A 21,006-nucleotide genomic window follows, 5' to 3' on the forward strand; every position below is an offset into this window, starting at 1 on the left:
GTAAACAGGCGGTTACCAAAAGACTGGCTGAATCTTCAGATAAGGTGAAACCAAGCCAAGTGTGTGTGGTATGAAAGGGAGGAATGTGTGGGTGTGAGATAAGGTCAAGCGCAGTCAAGTTACACTAAGACAATTTATAGCTTCAATGTAAAGTGCATGGGGCAGTGATGTACTTGTTCCATAGTGGGACCTGCGCAGCATGACATTCACATCCAGTGGGTTTCAAGGCATACAGCGACAACAGTTGCAACACCTGCTCTGTGTGAGCACCTGTTGGCAGGTGGGCCCGGGTCATATAATGTCTGCTGCACCCTCCTGCACTGTTACCATTAATAGGCTTTTCAGCTCTTAGGCAGGACTGAGTTCAGGACTTTGTATAGCGTCTTCCTTACAAAGCAAATAAATTCTCATTACCAATCTATATTTTAGAAGAGGTAGTTAAAATAATAAAGGTGTCACTTTCATTTATTCCTCCAAGCTGACCATGGTGTTATGCATGTATGATAAATACTCTGTGTCTCTGTGTCTTGCGTAAAGGTGACAGTGGCAGGTTTTTGTTCATGGACCTTGTGCTTCTTGCCAAACAGGCAGATAGGACGTTTTACGGAGATTTATGGCATCACGCTGCCGTGTCCCATAGGTGGACGAGTGTTTTTATTTGCCAGATGTGCCCGCCTCTGGTTTCCATTGTTCGTGCGTCTGTAAAATGCTTATTGTCTGCTGGGGATTACCAACATAGCAACCGCTAACTTTAACCACCACAAAATCTTTGTTTTTTCTCAGCTATGACGTGCTGATTCTGGATGTTACATTGCAATGGTATAACACGCTACTTTGTAACATTTAAATATAACGGAAGTCCCATTCGCGTCCCCTTGTCGCCATCGAATTTCGCAAACACAATTATGAATAGCAAAAGTCACTTAGTGGAGGCTAGTTTCCAGGCAGTTTACACAGTTGTGAATTAAAGCAAACTAATGCGTTACACAGGCCTGGACTGGCATTAAAACCCTGGCGTGCCCGCTGCTGCACTCCCACCCCGTCATGTGGGACTCGTATCTCGCTGACAGCAAAGCGACGACTGACAACAGCAAAATAAAGAGACGTGAGACAATAACTTGTGAAAGTGAGAATTTACTAAAGTCGCTTCTTTCTTACCTTTATTTGCGGGGCGGAGCGTACAGAGTGTCCCGGCGCTGTGCGATGCAGTGAGCCACAGTGAAGGAGACAGCAGGGGCGCGCGGACTGGGCACGCGCTATTCAGACCTCCGGCCGAGGGCGGGGCCGTTGTGTAATTGACATTGAGAGAGGAAAGAAAACTCATCCAGGCTCTCCTTAACAACTTCTTGCTGTTTTTGAAAGGACTCATAGGCGCCCATTAGTCTCTGTGTGTATTTCGTGTTCCCATTGTGAACACTGACGCTGAGAAGATCTCTGGTGCACAGCGGGTGTTTAATCTGGAACAAACCAAATCTATGTAAATATCACATTCTGGATATATATATATATATATATATATATATATATATATATATATATATATATATATATATTTTTTTTTTTTTTTACATACCCACCTAGCCTATATTTCAATGTACTTGTATCATAGTTCTATGTTTATTTTAGCTTACTCTTGTTCTTGATCATCCTGAAAACTGTTCCAGAAACTGTGTGTGACACTGAGAGCAACTTAAACCGGAGTCAGATTCCTTGTATGTAAACACTGTATACTGATACTGATTCTGAAAAAGGGTTTTTTCATTTTATTATTTATTACTTAGCTTGTGAGACTATTCATATAAACATCTGTGATCTTGTGATTCATTGTCCACATCACCAACAGCATCTACTTATTCCACAAATTGTGCTGAAAAAACAGCATGTTTAGGTGCGACTAAGAAACTGGCACCCAACCTGGGTGCTCCTACCCCCACTAGGGGTCCCCAAAGATTCACAGGGGGTTAAACTATTTACTATATTAAATCTCACAGGGTTAGGGTTAGGGGTTAGGGTTAGAGTTAGTTTGTCAAAAAAAACAACTATATATGATTGCTAAAATTAAAATAAGTAAACAAGTTTGCAAAAATATCAGGAAAACTTATCTCTGATGCAATATTCAACGAAACTAATCTGCTCAAAGTTAATCCAAATAGCTCGAAGACCAGTGATGGCCCAGTAAAAATTTGTCAATTTAAATTAAGTCGATGGACGGCAGCAATATGGGGAATATGATCACAACACAATCACTGCAATGCCATATGTTTATGACAGGAAATGGTGCAGTAAGACTCTAGCGCCGCTCGGGGGCAATGACCTCCAGCTAATATCCCTGATGAAATGGGTATTTTTGCTCCGATTGTTACTGTCAGGCTGACCATAATCTCAGATCGTGTACAATGTAACTTCCCAGCATGCTCTAGCAATCAAATGGTTATGTTTTAGTTCAGGGTAGGAGTAGAGTAAGGCCATAACTTGAGTTCTAGGTGAGGCAGACGGAGCCTATAAGGAGCCCCCTCCTAATTCAGGTTTTAAAAAACCTGAAAGGCACTACTCAGGGATTTTAACGGAGGATGCACAGGACTAGCAGGATTACAACAGAAATACACCTGCTAGATCTGAAACCTGCTTGTCAAGATAAGATACCAGTTAAATGTGACTTATATATGAGTCATATGTATTCTTGTTGATATCAATATAGCACTATTATTACGATTGCTCAATGAATGATCTCCAAACTAATGCGGTACAATTTTAACCGACGCTGATTAAAAAAAATGATAAAAAAGTTGACTCTATTCGTAGGCTGTTGTTAAAAGTCTACGGCTGTATCTCTGTCTCATTTCTAATGTGCACCGAACAGCGTATCAGTTCAATGATTTGGATAAATTTGGATGAAATTCTGATAGGATTAGTATAGATTGTTTGGTGTAGCATCTTTCTTCTGTCAGTTCTAGGTCTGTGTGCGGCTGCACCGTTGCCATGGTGAAGAATACTGAAACAAGTGTTGATACCTCGGCGTCATCAGTCCGCGTGAACAAAATCCTCAACTGATAAACACGACGACGTAGGTAGACTGATAAACTTGATCACTTTAGGCAACTTAACCGGTTGCAGCTGTTGGAAATAATTTTCGTTCAACGCGTGTTTGTGTTCAGTTTCTGAGCAGGAATTCGTCGACCGATCCCGTGTTAACTGTCAGCTAGCTAGCTCTACGACAAGCTAATTAATTATGGCCATAGTCAGACACCGTAAGGTAATTTTAGCGAGCAGTGTCACGCCGATGAACAGGGATTATCTTAGCTATACTCTCGCCATCACACATCTGACGACCGATCAAAATATAAAGAAGTTAAAGCAACTACACATCTGCATAGCCTGTCAGTCAGTGTGTGTGATTTGGTTTATAAGCCTCAATTACTTACTTTAAAAAGTATTAAAATGCAGTTATTACTAAGAAAACCACAGTTTAATTACTTTGTTACTTGTTATTAATCTTGTTGTTTGACTTTGATTGTATTTCTTAGATGCTACTGTAACTTTATACTGTTTTGTTTTTTTTTATGTGTGAAGATGTGTGAAGGACCTTCATCAATATGTGGGCCAATCCCTCCAGATCCTTCTCTGTTCCCTCAGTACTACAAACGACCCGCTTCAGGTTAGATGCAGCCACAGGCCATGAGCACTTTTAATAGATAAGGTCTCAAATCTATCAGATGTACATAGTAAACCTCTATTTTAGAGTAACATTTTCCTCATGTGTTTGAACATTTGGACAGCTCATTGTTTTATGAACCAAACATTAGCCTCATGTGACCTTGTTGAGTTTTTCTTTCTTTCTGCAGCTCGTGGCCGTTTAGAGGGAAACCATGATGGGACTTTGGCCCTGCTCTCAGGGCCAGTCGCTCCAGATCCTGTGTTGTACCCTGGCTGCTACAGTGCTCGCACCCCAACACATCATCCCCGCATTGGCCCGAATGCCACCCATATTCTGGAACGAGGACAGAGGGGAGTAGTGGGGGAACTACTCAAACTAGATGGTGTCTCTGTCACTCCTGTTCCCAAGCAGAGTAAGTGCAATTGATTTATTAGGAATGTAAATTTGTGCTGTGCAAAAAAGAGCGACGTGTCATTCTGTTTGAAGCATGTTATCAGTGTTCTTCTTATTTCTAGTTTTGATTTCAATTGACCCACTATACAAATTAAACAGTAATTTAGACAACTTTTGCTAAACTTGACCCTTAGAACAGCGGGTATATGACTTTGGTAAAGAGAATGTGCGCCGGCTCAGGGAGATCCAGAGACGCTGCAAAGAGCAGGAGGCTGAGAGAGCACTGTCTCGTCCAGTTCCAGTCAAAGCTCTATGGACCTCCACCAAATACCAGAATGTCCCATCTAGGGTGATGGTCCAGCTACAAGTAAGGCGCTTGTCTACAAATTATGGAAGTTAAATTATGACTTTTTCCCCTGGATCACTTTTAATCCAGTCTCTTTCATGCAGGTTAGAAGTCCAACTGCTAAACCACAGTGTCAAAACTTTCTAAAGGCTCACTCCAGCGATGCATCTGCCCCACCAAGACCACACTCTAAAACCTCCCCTCTAGCTTTGCAACACCTGGAATCCTGCAACTCTACACAGGACCAGGACTTGCAAGTGAGAATTGGCAATAAATGTTTTCTTATTGATGCACAGACAATATGAGGTAAGGTTAATTGATTTCACCATATCTTTTCTGCAAAAGAAGTTGACAAGAGAGGAGTATTGCACTTCTGGTGTATTTATTAAATAAATAATGCGAATATGCATTCTGCTCACTTTCCTTTTTGTTTTAATTGCATACATTGTTATATGTGGATACAGTTACAGGTGAAAGGCCAGTCCATAGACTTCATAAAACATAATGCCCAGGCTGCAAGAAAAACTGTACTGCGTCGGTCCCGGTCACTGACAAACCTCAGAGATAAGCCTGTCCCCAGTGCAGTCAAGGGAAAGGTGCCCCAGTAGTGAGTATTCTTATGCCTATCTTACCTTCTTACGCTACAATTATCCAATCCTAACAAACTCAAAGCCATTTGGATATAGACATGCAATTCACCACAGGTGGATTTAACCTTCTTTTATACCATTTTACTGCTGTCGCTCATTTCTGTTCTCCTTTCCACTGACACTTAAAAACACTCAGTCTTGAGGAAAGGAAGAAGCAGTGGCATAAAGAGGAGGAGGAGAGGAGGAGGAACGCCCCTGATCCAGCAGCCCCAGCTGGTCACACCTTGATGCCTGAGAATAAGAGACAGGAGACACTGAAGTCCCTCAAAGAGAGTATGTCACTCTTTGTCTCTGCGCTTTCATTAATGATGGCAACATTACCTTTTAAAGTGCGACATGTATACTGAATATTTGCTTCTCTCATTGTGGTGTTGCTGATTTTCTTTTCCCCCTCAGCTCATCGCTCCCTGGTGAGTGAGCTGCTGTTGCTGCCTCTCAAAGCTGACAGTCTGAGTGTTCGCTCACGTCGGGCTCATCTTGATTGTAGGCTTTCTGAAATCGAGGAGGCCATTAAAATATTCTCCAGGGACAAAGTTTATATGAAAATAGATTCCTAACACCTGAAGAGGATGAGGAGGAGAGAGAGAAGGAAGAGGAGGAGACAGTCCTGTAAATCCACTGCTTTATTGAGATTCACTTTCATGTGTGTAGTTGCATTATGTAATACAGCACTGAACCTTGCAAAATAGGTGATTATTTTAATGTTATGAGTATTTTGTTTTTGTAAAAAAACAAAAAATATATATTATAAACTGAGTGATTATTACATCAGGTCAGCCATAGATGTTACTGATTATCAATTACTTAAACAATAAACATACTACTGAATATATGCAGTTTTCTATGAAATGAACAGATGCACTGTAAACTTCCAGAGTAAAAACTCTTAACTCCTATAGTATGCTGAGATGTGATTTATTTTGTCTTTGTGTAAAACCAGCTGTGTTCAATAATGCATTGTGAAGTCATGGTATAGATGTTATATTTTAAGTTCTTGGATATTAAAAAGTTCAATCATGTACATAGCCTAGTCGTAATGTTGCTGATGAGCGCCAGAAAAGTCGTTTTAGGTTTTGTTGTTGTTTTTATTTTTTTTAATCAACGCTACTGATGTCATCACCGTGGGTCTCCATGACGTTTTACGCACGCACCACCCCCACTATGACTTGTAGTCATTGTTCAGGTTGAGCTAGCTAATGTGCTAGTTAGGGGCTAGCCACGATCATAAAGAGGTCTTTAACCTTCCATGCGTGCATAAAAAACCGTTCAAATTACACACGGATATTTGAGTGCTTGCCAAATCAACAATGAGCAAGAGGAAAGCGCCGCAGGAATCCCTGAATGAGGGAATAACAGACTTTCTTGTTGGTACGTGAAGAGCAGTGGGACGGTTGAGCTTAGCTAACAGTGGCTAGTTTGATAGCTGGGTTGTTTTCATTTAAAAACAGCTTAAAAATAACTGCATCAGTAGTATACATTCGTAAAACTTATGATATATGATACTGTCCTTCTCGCGTTTGTCGTTTGCTTTGCTTGGAACTAAAATTTCTCGTCTCTGACGGTTAAGCATAGTCACTGCTATGTCATTTAAATACCTTCAGCCGAGTTGGCAGTTCCCCGAAATAGTAGCAATAAACTACAGAAGTATAAGGTGATTATAAAGCCATGCAATGACCTGTTTCTGTTCCAGAGCTGGCCAATTATGAGAAAAACGTCAACAGGGCAATACACAAGTACAATGCTTACAGGTAAGCATCTGAGGCCTCAGCAGCGAGGTGTGCTTTGTTGAAAGATGAGGGTTTCTTGATTGATCATACAACAATGCATGATGACAAATGTAATGCTATGTATTATGTATTATGCGCAGTTAGCTAAAACTGATGCAGCTCATGAAGTCCTGAAAACCAAGAATCACTATTGCAAATGTTTTAAAGACATGTTTAATCAATTTAATGAGGATTTTGTCCTCATTGATATGAAGGGGGTGGACATAAACACCGGACATAAAGTATAAAGCAACACAATTCAAGAGCACTACAAACTACAGCCTGCAAAATGACCATACAGTTGAAATAGCAATAAAATAATAATTTGTGTGTGTATGAGATGTTTTTGTTTTATATCTCATTCATACTCAATATGTCTTTTACAAACAATGTGTGCTTATTCCCTGTCTAGGAAAGCAGCATCTACCATCGCCAAGTACCCTAACAAAATCAAAAGTGGCGAAGAAGCCAAGAAACTGGTATGTGCACTAAATTTGGTTTCACAGTCTGCAGTTCTTGCCTCAATAAAAGAAACACGAGTGATTGTGGATACAATGTTATTCTGAATCTGAATTGACATTTGACCTGGTGACAAAGATGCAAAATGACATTTTGTGTAGCAACCACAAACTGAGACACCGCAAGGCAGTGTCCAGTCCTGCAACAAGCCCCACCTTGTTCAAAGCTATAATGGTTAGTAGTTTTAGTTAGGACACCCACATATGGCGATCAGTATTGTTCAGTGTGTTCTGTATAAAGTTTTGATATTATGTGTAACATGTCACCCTTGTGCTTGCGGCTTGCATGCCCTTGTACGCATAGATATATCCATTAAACTACTCATCCAACATTGCTTTCTTAAGAAATTGTCTTATGTTTTTATACAGGTCTGAAAGTAGAGTGGTGTAACTAATGATCATGATTATCATAGATTGACGCAGAATCCATATCCATATAATCCATATTTCACATTTCAAAATACAGTTTTGAGTTGGCATGTCCACACCTTTGGATGCTTTTTTTCTTGGTCACTTCTCACACTGAGTTGAACAGATTCACTACATCTTAAGAGGCATATTTTAATGTCTGTCTCTGTATAGAACTTAAAAGGGACAAATGACTTGGTCTTTACTGCTTTCATTTCAGTGTAATGTGGCAGCAAATGGGAATGACTCCATCATTAATTGTCCTCTAATGTGCTCATGTTGGAGTGGTTGTGTGATGCCCTCGGCTGTAGCCTGAAAATGTTTGTCAACAGCCACTCTGCACATCTTACGTAACTGCTGCACAGCGCACTATTCACCACCCTCGTGTTTCACATTTCAACAGGATGGTGTTGGAGCTAAAATAGCAGAAAAGATTGATGAGTTCCTACAAACGGGCAAACTGCGTAAACTGGAAAAGGTAAGTCTTAGTGTGTGAGAAGATATGATTGATGCCACACTGTTGGTTAATAATGGCTTAATTTTAACATATTACATTACTGATGTGCTGCTTTTATATTTTAGATCCGAAATGATGACACCAGCTCTTCCATCAATTTCCTCACCAGAGTTACTGGAATTGGGTATGTCTGAAGTGTTACTAATCTGAAAGAAAAATCATTTAAATGTTTTACATTGACATTTCCACTGAAAAGCATTATGACTGCTTAAAGGTCCAGTGTGTAAGATTTAGGGACATCTATTGCCAGAATATAGCAGAAATGGAATATATTATTCATAGTTATGTTTTCATTAGTGTATAATCACCTGACAATAAGAACCTTTGTGTTTTTGTTACCTTAGAATGGGCTCTTTATATCTACAGAGGCAGCAGGTCAAACAAAACCTAACACTGGCGCTAGACAGCGCTTTTCATGTTTTTAGTGGCCAACGTAGGGGAGGAAGCAGCGAGAGATATTGAATTGGTTAAATCTGCAGCCTCATCTCCACTAAATCTTAAATACTGGAGCTTTAAAATGCACTATTTCAATGGCCACTCCAGAGGGAGGCAGGAAGATCTATTTGTTCATGTAGATTTACTGTATGCACTACATTTAACAAACTGCATCTCTTGGATCCTGACTTTAGCCCTGCTGCCGCCAGGAAGTTTTTTGAAGAAGGGGTGAAGACATTAGAAGGTTCGTTTAAAAATTGACTCACATTACAATTGTTCACATGTTTAATGTCATTCTTACTCTGTAGGATGTACAATATATTGCATGCTCAATAAAAGTTGTACACAATGTCCATTTAGCTTTGGTATGACTTCAAATTACCAGTGTTCTTCATTGTTGGCTGTATTTTTAGATTTGAAAAAGATTGAGCACAAGCTAAACCATCATCAACAGATTGGACTCAAGTGAGTGGCTGAAACCTCTTAGAATGTTTTTCCTAAATGTGTAATTCATCAATATCACAATTAATTCTGCTTGAATATCTTAGTTTTCCTCTATTGATACAAGAGCTGTGTTTAATGAATTATTTTGCTGCCATCAGGTACTTTGAGGAATTTGAGAAAAGGATTCCACGTGCCGAAATGGAAATGATGGAGGTGATGAAGCATTTTATGTTTTTCATTGTTCTTCAAATTAGTTTTATTTTGAGTTTTCTTACACTGTGCGTGTGCTCTTACTCTGTGTTCTTTTATTAGACTCTCATCCTTGGAGAGTTGAAGGAGATCGACACAGAATATATTGGAACAATCTGTGGAAGCTACAGAAGAGGTAAAACTTTCCCCTCAAATTTATTCCAGTGGGTGTTCAGTTAATGATGTTGCATGTTCAAACGTGCTGTCATGATACAGATTCACATGTTCATGATTTCCAGGTGCTGCATCGAGTGGTGATATTGATATTTTGCTGACCCACCCAAGATACACCTCTGAGACTGAGAAGCAGGTAAGCCTGTTCTCTTCTGCAACTTACTTTCTGTACCCTGTTGGAAATGCAGTGTGTTGTCATTTTATTCGTTTATCTTCTTTTCCAGCCCAAGCTCCTCCATGCAGTGGTCGACCATTTGGAGTCCATTGGCTTTGTGACTGACACTCTGTCCAAAGGAGACACCAAGTTCATGGTGAGCGTTGTGCTTATTTTCTTCCGCGTGCTCAGCTGTATGTGTTTGATGTTGTAACTTGTAATGCAGTTACACCCAACCCGTTAGGCGCGTGACTGCGGTGATGATGTGCTGGGTCTTGTTTTTCCAGGGAGTCTGCCAACTGCAGCAGAGTGATGAAGATGAGGAAGAATATCTTCACAGGCGTATTGATATCAGGTGCTTTACTTTATATTACTCTCAACGTTTACAGTTTAGGCATTTAACACATACTTTTGCAATACAGCATGGACCGAGTCAGTGGGTAGGGACTCATTGTGATACTAGATTCTTTGTCTCAACATATGTTTGTTGAGGATATTAAATCTCTGATCTTCCAATTAAAACATTCCCTCTACCTATTATTATAATACCAAACAGGCTTAGTTATGTACAATTGGATGTACTGCAAAAACAGTAACGAGGCAACCTTCTGTTTTTATTTGTTAATTCTTCTAATCGATCATTTCCCCATTCCCCACCAAGGTTGATTCCCAAGGACCAGTACTACTGTGGAGTTTTGTATTTCACTGGAAGTGATATCTTCAATAAAAACATGAGAACTCATGCTCTGGAGAAGGGCTTCACGCTTAATGAGTACACGATTCGACCACTTGGAGTCACCGGTGAGTCTCAGTCAAATAAGTTATAAGAACTTGCTCAACTGTGTTCCAGTCCTGTGTGACTTCTGTCATCGGTCAGTGATCAATGACTCTTGCTTTCAGCTTTTAATATCAGCTATTTTTGTTTGTGGATCTGTTTCAGGCGTGGCAGGGGAGCCTCTGTTGGTGGATAGCGAGAGAGACATCTTTGAATACATCCACTACAAATACCGAGAGCCAAAGGAACGCAGCGAGTGAAGCAAAGACATCATGTGCATCATTACATCTGTATTTGAAGTTACAGCTTTCCTGAAAACAAGATCAGATGCATGTCTACAAATGTGTGTGTTAGTGTTTCACTCTTTCATTTGCCATTCAACTATGTTTTTGAAAAGAAAACCAATGTGAAAGTCATTTTATTCTTATTTGTTTGGGACATTTTTTTCCCAATCAAAAGTTGAAATCATCCCCATTTGTTTTTACATAAGTTTTAATTCTCCATGGTCCGCTCTATCTGTCTTTGTGAAGACTTTTGGGCTCAGTTTTAAGCAAGTTTGTAAATCATGCTCAGCTGTAATTCATTTCATTTATATTTGATATACCAAAAAAGGGATTCTAACATAACCTGAAGTGAGCTATCTCAATGTGGACTGTCTTCTTTTACAGTTGTTTGGTCATCATGAACAATGAGGACCACTACCATGAAGGCGTTTTGACAATGGTGTCCTTTAACACTTTGGTTAATTGTGCAAAGGTGTTTTAAGGTATATATGTTACACATGCAGACAACACAGCGGTATCACTACTATATAGTAGTAGCGGTTTGGTTTTTTATCATTCACCATAGAGTGGTGTTTTAAACCAGCAGAGTCCTCAGGCCAACTAATGAATTAGAAGAAATACAACAATGTGAACAGTATTTGTTTCCCTACCGTGTTACACTGATAGATTTGTTTTATGTGGTCATGTGAAGATGATTTTGTGTGTTAGGATGTTAGGTCAAGACATCACTGTGTCTTCAGTGCTTTTCAGAGGGTTTACCAGGTAACTTATGTAACACAGACTTAATTATTGGCATTAGGACTTTAATTCAGTTTGGTGTGTGGATGATTGCAAACAATTCAGGAAATATTTAAGGGGGGAAAAGATGGGAAGCAATAGAGTTGTGTGGGTTTGCTTGGGCTGTTAACACCCAACTGTTAACTTGTATGACAAATAAAAGAGGGAGAAAAAAGCTGTCAGCTTTTATTTTCATTTTCAGTGAAACATTCATGTTTTATCTCGCTATGGCAAAAAAGCATTGTTATCGTGATTCTGCTAGAGCGGAAACCGCGGAAACTGATCGGATGAGCTCTGCACGGGAAAAGAGCATGGAACAGAGGAAGTCATATGTTGTTTTAATATTACAACAAATTCACTCCGTGTTTGACAATTTCACTGCTGTTAGAGAATGTTGCCCAAATGATTAGCATCGACATGTGTGGGTACAATGCGAGTGCATCGGTAGTCGAGCAGCCATGAATAGATACAGCTTTGGGATGAGATGCAGATGTGGGGGGGTGTGGCAGAGGCAGAACAAATACACACAAACCAGCGAACTATAAATCTAAAGTTTGGCAACACCACAGGTTTTACAAGAGCTGAGCCAAGTATTGTAACTTTTAAATGATCCCCTTGTTAACAGCTCCACTTGTTCACAGGCAACAACAGATGCTGGTCAGTAGTAATGACTGTGAAACTAACATGTTTTTAAAGCAGCATGTGAAAAACAAGAGTGAACATTTTTTAATTTGTCAGCTGTTATGAAAGACCCCTTTGAGAAAGATAAATTCAGTTTTCAGCTGCGTTTTGTTGCTCAGTGCTGAGTTAGTATGCCCACTGATGAAGGAGTGTTAAGCACATCTACTGTCTGGCAGTAGTTTTTAATATTGCATACGGCATCATTCCTTTGTATCATTGTATCATATTGTATTGCATGGTGTTGGGGCAAATCATGTTGAATCGAACTGCATCATAATCAGGGGGTGTATTGCATCACAACGATAGTTGCTGCTTAAGTATCTTTAATGTATCAAATTAAAGGGTATTGCATAGTCAATTTTTATAGGTCACTTTTGCTGCAGTGAGTGTGGGGTTGAAGATGCCCTCTACTTTGTAGACAGGCAAGGGTTTTCACATGACTATATATTTTTAAGTTTAATGGTCCTGATCACAAACAAATCTGTCTCTCGCTGCATTCTAATCAGTCTTGTACACATTGTGCTCTTTTTAAGGTAAGGACCAAATAAGTGAAGAGTTTATGGAGAACCAACTGATGGACATTGCCATGCCCCAGGACCCAACATCCTTTGACGCTGAGGAGTTTTGTGGAAGAATGTCCTCAAAAAGAAGAAATATTTTGCCCACGCGACTTACTCATTATTAAGATAAAAGGAAAACACTGGGTCATTGTTGCCTGCATTTAAAACTTGAGAGCTGTGGTATATATTTTATTTCTGCCTACATCACTGCTGTTCAAATGATGGCTGTCTAAACATGAGCAGTGTCCAAACATACATTTTTAATTTCTCATGCCCACAAGCTAGTATCTGTAATTGGACATTTTGTTTTTGACGCCATAACACACTAACTACAATGTTTCTTCCTAAACGACTTTGGTATTATCATATCATTAGGTGCGTTTTCTTAGACCTTATTGTCACAAAATGATAAAAATTACAAATATGTATGCATGATGGCGTATGCAAAAAAAACTACAATAACGTTAAATCCTGCCATGTGCTATCGCCAATGAGCAAGTTATTTACAAAGGTTGCCCCAGCAACGACCCTGCCGCAAAGCATGATGGTTTGAAATAAAATGCAAGAAGAAACACCGGGAAGATAGGCCTGAATGAGCCAATGACAGCACCCTATGCATTAATATCAGCCAATGGGAAGGCGTCAATACAGCAGTCTCTTACCGCTACACACCCACATTACTTTTGTGTCAACCACTTCGCGGGAGTTGTCACTACAGGAGCGGTCGTCTTTTTAAAGCTAGATAAGCAGTAGACGAGAGACTAGAAGGTAAATGTAAGAATTTGGCATGCAGTAAATAGAACGCCTAATATATTCTTTTTTAAGTATTATGAGATGGTGACATCTGTGTTTACTAATAGACGATGTTTTTTTTTCATTTTGCGGGATGAATGAGAAGCTCGTTATCGCGCTTTTAACATTAGCTAATCAACAACTCATCATCGCTAAATATGCATGTGGCGAGGGGTTGTTATGACACATTACTTCAGATAATGAAGTCCTATTTATGCAAAACGCTATATTATGAGAACGGGGTGTTTATTTTGGTATTCAGCACGTTGAGACAGATAAAGGCTGTTTTTTTCCGCTACTTACTAGCGTTAGTTAGTAGCAGAAATGTGCTATAATTTAGCAGCCACATATTTCATAGGATTCTTGTTGAAACCTCGGGAAAATCTGAGACTATTATCTCAAATGTCTTGCGTATCCATAGAAACTACGCAGAGCGCGCATCCAGCGAGCTTGCCGCTGATGGAAGTTGTTATGCAACACTTGTAGAAATGGCTAATTCAGATATTATGTGTCAGTTATTATGTAATGAGAGCGTCGTCACTAACTGACCGGTTCTTTTTCTTTGCTGGCCGACCAGATCCCCCATGCTCTCCATACAGAACCGTTTGAGTCGGTCGATGATTAGGGCTGTTGGGATGCTCAGGGTCGAGAGTCGATTGCATTTTGTGTGTGCCAATGCGCCTGTGAAGATGATGAATCCTCTGCTGTGTTTTGGTTTCCCAGGGCAACCATGTCTGAAAGGAAGGCAGTGATCAAAAATGCTGACATGTCGGAGGACATGCAGCAGGACGCCGTGGAGTGTGCCACACAGGCCCTGGAGAAGTACAACATCGAGAAAGATATCGCTGCATTCATCAAAAAGGTAAATCCACTGCTATCGTCTATGTAATCCAGTTCACACAGTAGGTTTTCACAGTGTTGCTCTCACCTACTGATTTGTGAGCGCAATCTAACATTTCTATTCAGATGACAGCTTTTGCAGTGATGCGACTGCAACTAGTGATAGAAAGCTGTTTTGCACCTACTGACCAACCATCCTGTGCATCATTCATGTAACACGCCCAGCCAGGTATTTGCAATTGTTTCCACTTTTCCTGAGGAAACCTGCTCCTCTTGGGCTGACTGCCCTGCAGAGGCCAGATGCCCACATTTTTGTCTCCATAATGGCATTCCTGCTCAGTGCAGGGAGGGGCAAACCGTGGTGTAGCATTGTCAAAGAAACTGAAAAGCTTGAGTATTGTTGTTTATTATCTTTCATGCTCTCTTAAATCTTAGTGACTGTACTGTCCAAGTCTACTGAGGGTGTTTTTACAACCAGGTGATGTTGACAGAATTCTATTTTATAAACAAGGTTACTGAAAGGGAAAAAAATGGGGAAAGAAATTAATTGTTAATTTCACTTAAGCATAACAAAACGAATTGGCTAGAAAATAAGCAAGTGTAATTTGGCTATTAAGTCTTAAGTAGACAACACTACAATTCTCACAGTGAACAAAATTAACAGACTCAGGTCTTGTCACCATACATCACCCGACTCAGGCTAGGGGTACCTACTTCTCAAGTGTGTCTAGCTTTCGGAGCCTAACAAAACTTTAATAATTTATTTCAACTCAGTAACATCATTGATAATTACACTAGTATTTAGTCTTAGCCTGGAAGGGTGATACTTGTTTGTCCTGAGGAAAAAAAAAAGTTTTAGTGGTCAGGCAAGTAAAGTCATAATCTATTAATTTCTTCCAGCTACAGCGATCTCATGACAACCCATTTGGTTCACTTGTTAGGTGTGACGTCCATAGCCTTTAAAGCCCATAAATGACAAAGGTGGTTTGTCACTTGTTTTTACTCTTGAACATATACGATACTATGTGCTTCATTAAGCAATGTATTCTTCTGAAGGAGATGTCTCTTTTATTCGCATCTCAAACCATTGTTGTCCACAAATGTTTGAATAACACAAGGCGTCTTTGTCCCACACAGGAGTTTGACAAGAAATATAACCCAACCTGGCACTGCATCGTTGGGAGAAACTTTGGCAGTTACGTGACTCATGAGACCAAGCATTTCATTTACTTCTACTTGGGTCAGGTGGCCATTCTGCTGTTCAAGTCCGGCTGAGGGAACACATTTTCTCGACATCAGCTGACCATACATACAGTACTGACTGACTCAACAAAGGCACTATCATTCCTTGGCAAGGGGCCACTGCCTTTTTCTGTGCTGCTCTTTGTTCTGTTTTTGAGGATTTAAAAAAAAAAAAAAAAAAAAACAATGTGGCCATGTTTAAGAGATGAAACACTTGTATTTATTTTTGTCTTGTTACTTTAGACATGTCATTTTTTAATTAAAGCATAGCTTTTAAGCTGTCTGGGTCCAATGCCTGGTGTGGTTATTTCATTATGCACCAATGAAATCATGAGATTTATAATCCCACATGACCAAGTACTCATGCTGTAGGATGTATGGATGACTGGTACTGACATGTGCTAATATTTCTTAACTTGACAAATGGGATAAAATTATTAAGTTGCAGTAGCCAGGTTATGCAATAATGCAATGTGCAATATAGTGCATCTATATTTCCGATATGCATATTAGACATTTTTCAGTCATCACATCTGCAAGGTAAATTAGTCAGGTATAAAACACTCAAGCACATCAAGGGCCTGTGTCTCACAAGATTTAGGTCAACAAATTCAATGTAAGGAGTCCCTGCATTACGCAGACATCTCATTTTTAAACCTTCAACGTTGCTTTGAGCCTATTTTTGATTAAATTTCTTGTTAGTTGCCGAGTATAGTTTCACAAGACACAATAAAACCTAATAATGGGCACCAATATATCAAGCTGAATGTGCCATTTGAGCTGTGGAAATACATTCATTCTGTGTGCTGAATGGCTGCAAGTTCATGACTTGTCTGCCTAGGAAACATCCAAAGTTTATACACACAGACAATATCAGCACAAATGAGACGAGGGAGGGCTAAAGATGGTGGTACTCTTTATTACAACACATTTAGAAAACCAGCTTGTGTGGGTAGACACCATTAGACAGGCAGAAGGAAGAGCGCAGGTACCCTTTCATCTGAGGTGTTTTCTTGATGAGGGGCAGGAGCTGAGCATCAACCGCTTTCTGGTCCTCCTTCCTCTGCTCTGTCAGCTGGTACTTCTGTAGGATATAAGAAGAAAACCAGTGAGTCAGGTGTAATAAACCTTGGAGTCCAAGTCCCATTGAAATGATCAAAATATGTACAGTAGCTTATTTTGAGATAATATCGAAGTGGGTTTCACCTCTTTTTCTGTATCAAAGATTTCGCCCTCCTGGTGACGGGGCCTCCTCAGCCTCTTCTTCTTGAAGTAGGCATCATTCAGAGTTTTGGGGATCTTCATGCCAGAGATGTCAATTTTGGTGTTGGTGGCAATGACAAATTTCTGGTGAGCCCTGCGCAGTGGGACTCTGTTCAAGACAAGAGGGCCTACAAGTATTCAAACAAGAAAACACATGTTAGAAAAAGGTGTATATGATTCCCAACATCTTGCTTACAGTGCTACGATTTTGAATTTTGGATGATTCTACTGTTGTGTGCATAAATGTTGAGTAACCAAAATCAGTCATCCTTACCGGTGACAAGCAGGAGACCACTTGAGAGCTGCTTCAGGAACACCACACGCTAAAAAACATAACGTAAAAGTATCAGTATAAAGCTACTGTATTGGGGAGTTTTGCACACAAGGCTACAATTACTGCATCAATATATAGTGCCAACCATAACATTTAACTCAAACCATGCGCTCAGTACTGCAGATGAAACATATTTGGTCAAATTTGTGGCATTTGGATAAGACAAGCTGCAATCCACTTTCATGAAAAACTATTTAGACAGGGGGAAAATGAACCTACTTGACACTTTTCTTTTTTAATCAAGAGGGCTCTCTGCCTGTCACTTTCATTGCTGAAACATTATGGGCACACTTGCAGGCTTCCATAACTTGCCCATGTAGCATTGGAGAGTGGGAGGTAGGGACAATGTCTGTGGTGCTAAGGGTGTGATTACAGTGATTATTTTCAGGCACAATAAGGATGCACCACAGATTTTTTGTTTGAAGGGCCAATATTCTTTGATACCATGTGTTGTATGATGCTTTAAGTAAAACAAGTGATGGACAACAGCACTGTGATTATGTAGCCAATTTAAGATTTTACCTAGGGCAGTTAAGGAAGGATAAGTCCACCATGATTACAATCTGTAAAATGCTCCCAATGTCAGTGTATTAAAAATGGTGTACAGTTTTAAGTGTCACGCAACAGGACATTAATATATTATGTTGAACGGTACAGGTGGAGTTTCCCTCATTTTCTGCATTTGATTCCTCTCAGTGTATTACTGTGGTTAAAACATGTTCATTCTCAAAACGTAAACTGTATTCAATTTTTGCAAGAGAGAAAAAAAGAAAAGGCTACGTTAGCGTATTCTGACCTAAACTGCAACTATAACCACAAAACTCAGTTTTGATGCCGTAATCTGGCAGACCAGAGAAACTAATCAGCACGATCTAATGAATTGAAAGCCCCACAGTAATATTTAATAAAAGGTAATTATGAATTAGTTTGACTTGCAAGTTGTGTATACCGACTTATACAAGTAAAAAGTTTAACTTCTCCTTTTGAATTGTGCATTGTGTTTCAAAACTGGTCACCTGTGTTGCAAACATTTAATGTAAAACCATTGAACAACAATTTATAGGTCATGTGTTTGCTGTCTAGTGAAAAGCTTAAATTTAAGACCTGGTAATCGATTGGAACAAATGCAGATTCATAATCTGAGTCTTAACCTTTTGATGGTGGAGACTTTTGTTTACATCTGGATCACAGATGTGTCAGATTATACCAATACTTGTACCTTAGGCTGCAGTGGTATACCGGTTTTAGAGTATGAAAATTGATGGTAATCATACCAGATACATTTGCATACCTTTCGAATGATATAAATGCCATATGTGCATTACTTACAAGTACTTGAAGTGTGTATATAAAGTTACTGACTGTCAGGTCATACTATTCTGTGAAATTTTCACAAAGTGTTCAACCAAAAAAGCCTTCTGTTTATTCCTTTAAGCGTCATTCTAACTAATAACGTGTTACACTGTATACCATAACATTGTCTAAGGTTATCGTACTGTGATGATCTAATTCCACTGCATCCCTTTATGATGTGATATGAGACTCTGTATCAGGCAAACAGGTTTTGTATAATATGATGGTTAAAGAGATGAGTCCTAGCCCTAGAAGCAAGCAGATTTCTGCCCATAAACCCCCACAGTGGCCTCTCTTAACATTATGTCTGTATCCTGGAAAACATTTGCCTGTCATACATGGGGCATTACATATTCAAATGTTATGTTTTCCAGTGCACTAGAAGCATTGTGTTGCCTCTGTCAAACACTTAACATTTTTCAGCCTGTGCTGTGTGAGACTCATTTCTGCAAATCCCTGAGTCCATCCATTTCATTATCAAGACGTGCTAGAAATGGTTCTCACCTTTCCACGGTGGCGACCAGTGAGCAGAACAAGGACCGTTCCTGGGGTGATGGAGGCGCGCAGCTTCCTCTTGTGTTGGCTGAAGGGTTTCTTGCCGTGGCTCTTCAGTTTACGAGGAACATCCTCTGTGGGATAGTAGCGGGGCTATGGTAGGAGTACATAAGGATGCATGTTAGTATTTTAATTAGGTACAAATCTGGTGGAAGCTAGATATACTTTATTTATCTCCAAGGAGAAATTAGCAGTTCCAGCAGCTCAAAAAGGTGGACACACAAGGCCATGCAAAATAAGAACAGGAACTACTATCAAGTAAGACCTAAATATACAAAACACAAGTGCAATCCTTTTCAATTGAAAGCAATGAACACGTGTTTACACAAAGTTTAACAGCAACAGACTCATTTCCCCTCACAGAATTTTGCAATTGTGTGATACTTATTTTTGAATTTCATTTCTGTTAGCATAATGACTTTTACAGTTCCAACTGTCAAAAAATTAACAATATCTGAAGGGAAACAACAATTAACAAATTACTCACCATCTTGCGCAGTTTGACAACGCGAGTGCCTCCGTTCTTGTCTCCCCCAACAGTCTTGACTACTGTGGCCCTGGGTGTCTCCTTAATCTTTTTCTCAATCTGGAACAAGAACAAATTATTAGCAAAACGAAATCAAGAAATATGATGCACATTTGACTTCATTTTTCTAGGGTGTTGCAGATCTGGCCTCACCTTGGTCTCAGTGGTCTTGGCCTTCCTCTTGTACATGGCCCGGCGGGCATACATAGCGGAACGGGAGTAGCGGCCGATGCCCCGGGCCAGAACCGGGTTCCGGCTCCCATGCTTCTTCTTGGCAGATTTCTTGTCTCCCTCTGCCATCTGACGCAGAAAAAAGTAAAACAGATGTTTGTACACCGACTGCAGAAAGCAGGATGACCACTGCTCCACCCAACCAAATCTTTGCTAAGGTCCTGTAAGTGTCAATAAATCCAGACTGAGAGAGATTTCCACACACTTCGAGCCATGCAGTATTTCCCTATATTTTAAGCTTTCGGTCTATCAGACCTTCATTAGGTCACTGAGCAGACACAAAGCTCAAAATAAAGCAAAACACAGTATAGTCAGTGGAAATCTATCAGTTTGCACACATTGCTGTTGACTTTTACTAATCTTAGAACCTTGCAGCCTTGTTTGGACAGTGCACTCTATGCTATTCCAGAGCACTTCGGTTCTGGTACCAACTACCACTGATTACAATGGTCTTCTAGTAAACTATGTTCTTAATCTACGTAACAATGTATTGGGACAGCAGAAACACCACAATCATATCACACAATGCCCTGTTAACGAACAGAAAACCTCACAACTACACTACAAAGTCAAAAGAGCTTGGTGCTAGTGCTAACACAACAGCAACGTCCTATGCACAAGAGGCATGACAAGTAACGTTAGCCGGCAGTTAGCAACATGGTATAATGAGTTCTTTTCATTAGCTAGCCGACAGCTGTGTTCTCAAAATGACAATTTAATGTTAAGAAAGAACTTAATGCGACAGCGGGATTGTGTGGGTTAACACCTCAGACGACGACCGAAAGACAACACGTTTCTATTTGTCAGCTAGCTAACGAGAAAGCACGAAGGCTAGCCGCCGGCCTCGGACTGCCGAGACACCAAACTGTTCATTATTACGGAATCATCACGGATAAATCATGGTAATAACGATATCTAACGCATCGTCTTAATATAGGGATTCGTCTCCTGATGTTTGGAGGCTGTAGTTTTTATTCTGTAACACAGATGAAAATAGATTTTATTCCTACAGAAACACGAAGGCAAGGGTGTCTTACCTTTGCTATGAAAAAAAGACCGACATCCGGGGATGTGACGTATATAA

The 21,006-nt window shown here is 39.9% G+C and overlaps 5 protein-coding genes and 1 long non-coding RNA gene across 9 annotated transcripts in view; 3 read left to right on the top strand and 3 right to left on the bottom strand.

The window, feature by feature from the left end:
- Positions 1-1,246, bottom strand: part of vdac3 (voltage-dependent anion channel 3) — a 9,655-nt gene extending 8,409 nt beyond the window's left edge. For 2 of the 4 annotated variants that reach the window (XM_041936236.1, XM_041936235.1), the window contains exon 1: positions 1,159-1,246. The gene's annotated coding sequence lies outside the window, so the exon portion shown is untranslated. The remainder of the gene's footprint in view (positions 1-1,158) is intronic. The other 2 variants (XM_041936233.1, XM_041936234.1) reach the window with 2 other exon arrangements.
- Positions 1,247-3,570: 2,324 nt separating this feature from the next.
- Positions 3,571-5,691, top strand: enkd1 (enkurin domain containing 1). Its single transcript, XM_041937818.1, has 7 exons — positions 3,571-3,655; positions 3,843-4,067; positions 4,243-4,415; positions 4,499-4,651; positions 4,859-5,001; positions 5,181-5,317; positions 5,441-5,691. The coding sequence occupies exons 1-7, from the start codon at positions 3,571-3,573 to the stop codon at positions 5,599-5,601; spliced, it is 1,077 nt and encodes a 358-aa protein (XP_041793752.1). The 3' UTR covers positions 5,602-5,691.
- Positions 4,758-5,587, bottom strand: LOC121607132. Its single transcript, XR_006006859.1, has 2 exons — positions 5,366-5,587; positions 4,758-5,275 (listed from the first exon to the last, which is right to left on the bottom strand). It is a non-coding gene; the product is annotated as an uncharacterized LOC121607132 (long non-coding RNA).
- A 536-nt stretch (positions 5,692-6,227) lies between the features above and the next one.
- Positions 6,228-11,708, top strand: polb (polymerase (DNA directed), beta). Its single transcript, XM_041937184.1, has 14 exons — positions 6,228-6,412; positions 6,735-6,792; positions 7,223-7,289; positions 8,140-8,214; positions 8,319-8,377; positions 8,883-8,932; positions 9,102-9,153; positions 9,291-9,345; positions 9,445-9,517; positions 9,621-9,691; positions 9,780-9,866; positions 9,997-10,064; positions 10,371-10,510; positions 10,650-11,708. Exons 1-14 carry the CDS (start codon positions 6,352-6,354, stop codon positions 10,742-10,744), a joined length of 1,011 nt encoding a protein of 336 aa, XP_041793118.1. The 5' UTR covers positions 6,228-6,351; the 3' UTR covers positions 10,745-11,708.
- Positions 11,709-13,434: 1,726 nt separating this feature from the next.
- On the top strand, positions 13,435-15,942 carry dynll1 (dynein, light chain, LC8-type 1). Its single transcript, XM_041936471.1, has 3 exons — positions 13,435-13,554; positions 14,302-14,440; positions 15,556-15,942. The coding sequence occupies exons 2-3, from the start codon at positions 14,309-14,311 to the stop codon at positions 15,691-15,693; spliced, it is 270 nt and encodes an 89-aa protein (XP_041792405.1). The 5' UTR covers positions 13,435-13,554; positions 14,302-14,308; the 3' UTR covers positions 15,694-15,942.
- A 621-nt stretch (positions 15,943-16,563) lies between these two features.
- Positions 16,564-20,011, bottom strand: rpl6 (ribosomal protein L6). Its single transcript, XM_041936470.1, has 6 exons — positions 19,845-20,011; positions 19,653-19,751; positions 19,115-19,258; positions 17,198-17,246; positions 16,867-17,051; positions 16,564-16,744 (listed from the first exon to the last, which is right to left on the bottom strand). The coding sequence occupies exons 1-6, from the start codon at positions 19,989-19,991 to the stop codon at positions 16,592-16,594; spliced, it is 777 nt and encodes a 258-aa protein (XP_041792404.1). The 5' UTR covers positions 19,992-20,011; the 3' UTR covers positions 16,564-16,591.
- Positions 20,012-21,006: the final 995 nt, after the last annotated feature.

Source organism: Chelmon rostratus, chromosome 5 (assembly GCF_017976325.1).
Source record: "Chelmon rostratus isolate fCheRos1 chromosome 5, fCheRos1.pri, whole genome shotgun sequence".
NCBI classification, from domain to species: domain Eukaryota; kingdom Metazoa; phylum Chordata; class Actinopteri; order Chaetodontiformes; family Chaetodontidae; genus Chelmon; species Chelmon rostratus.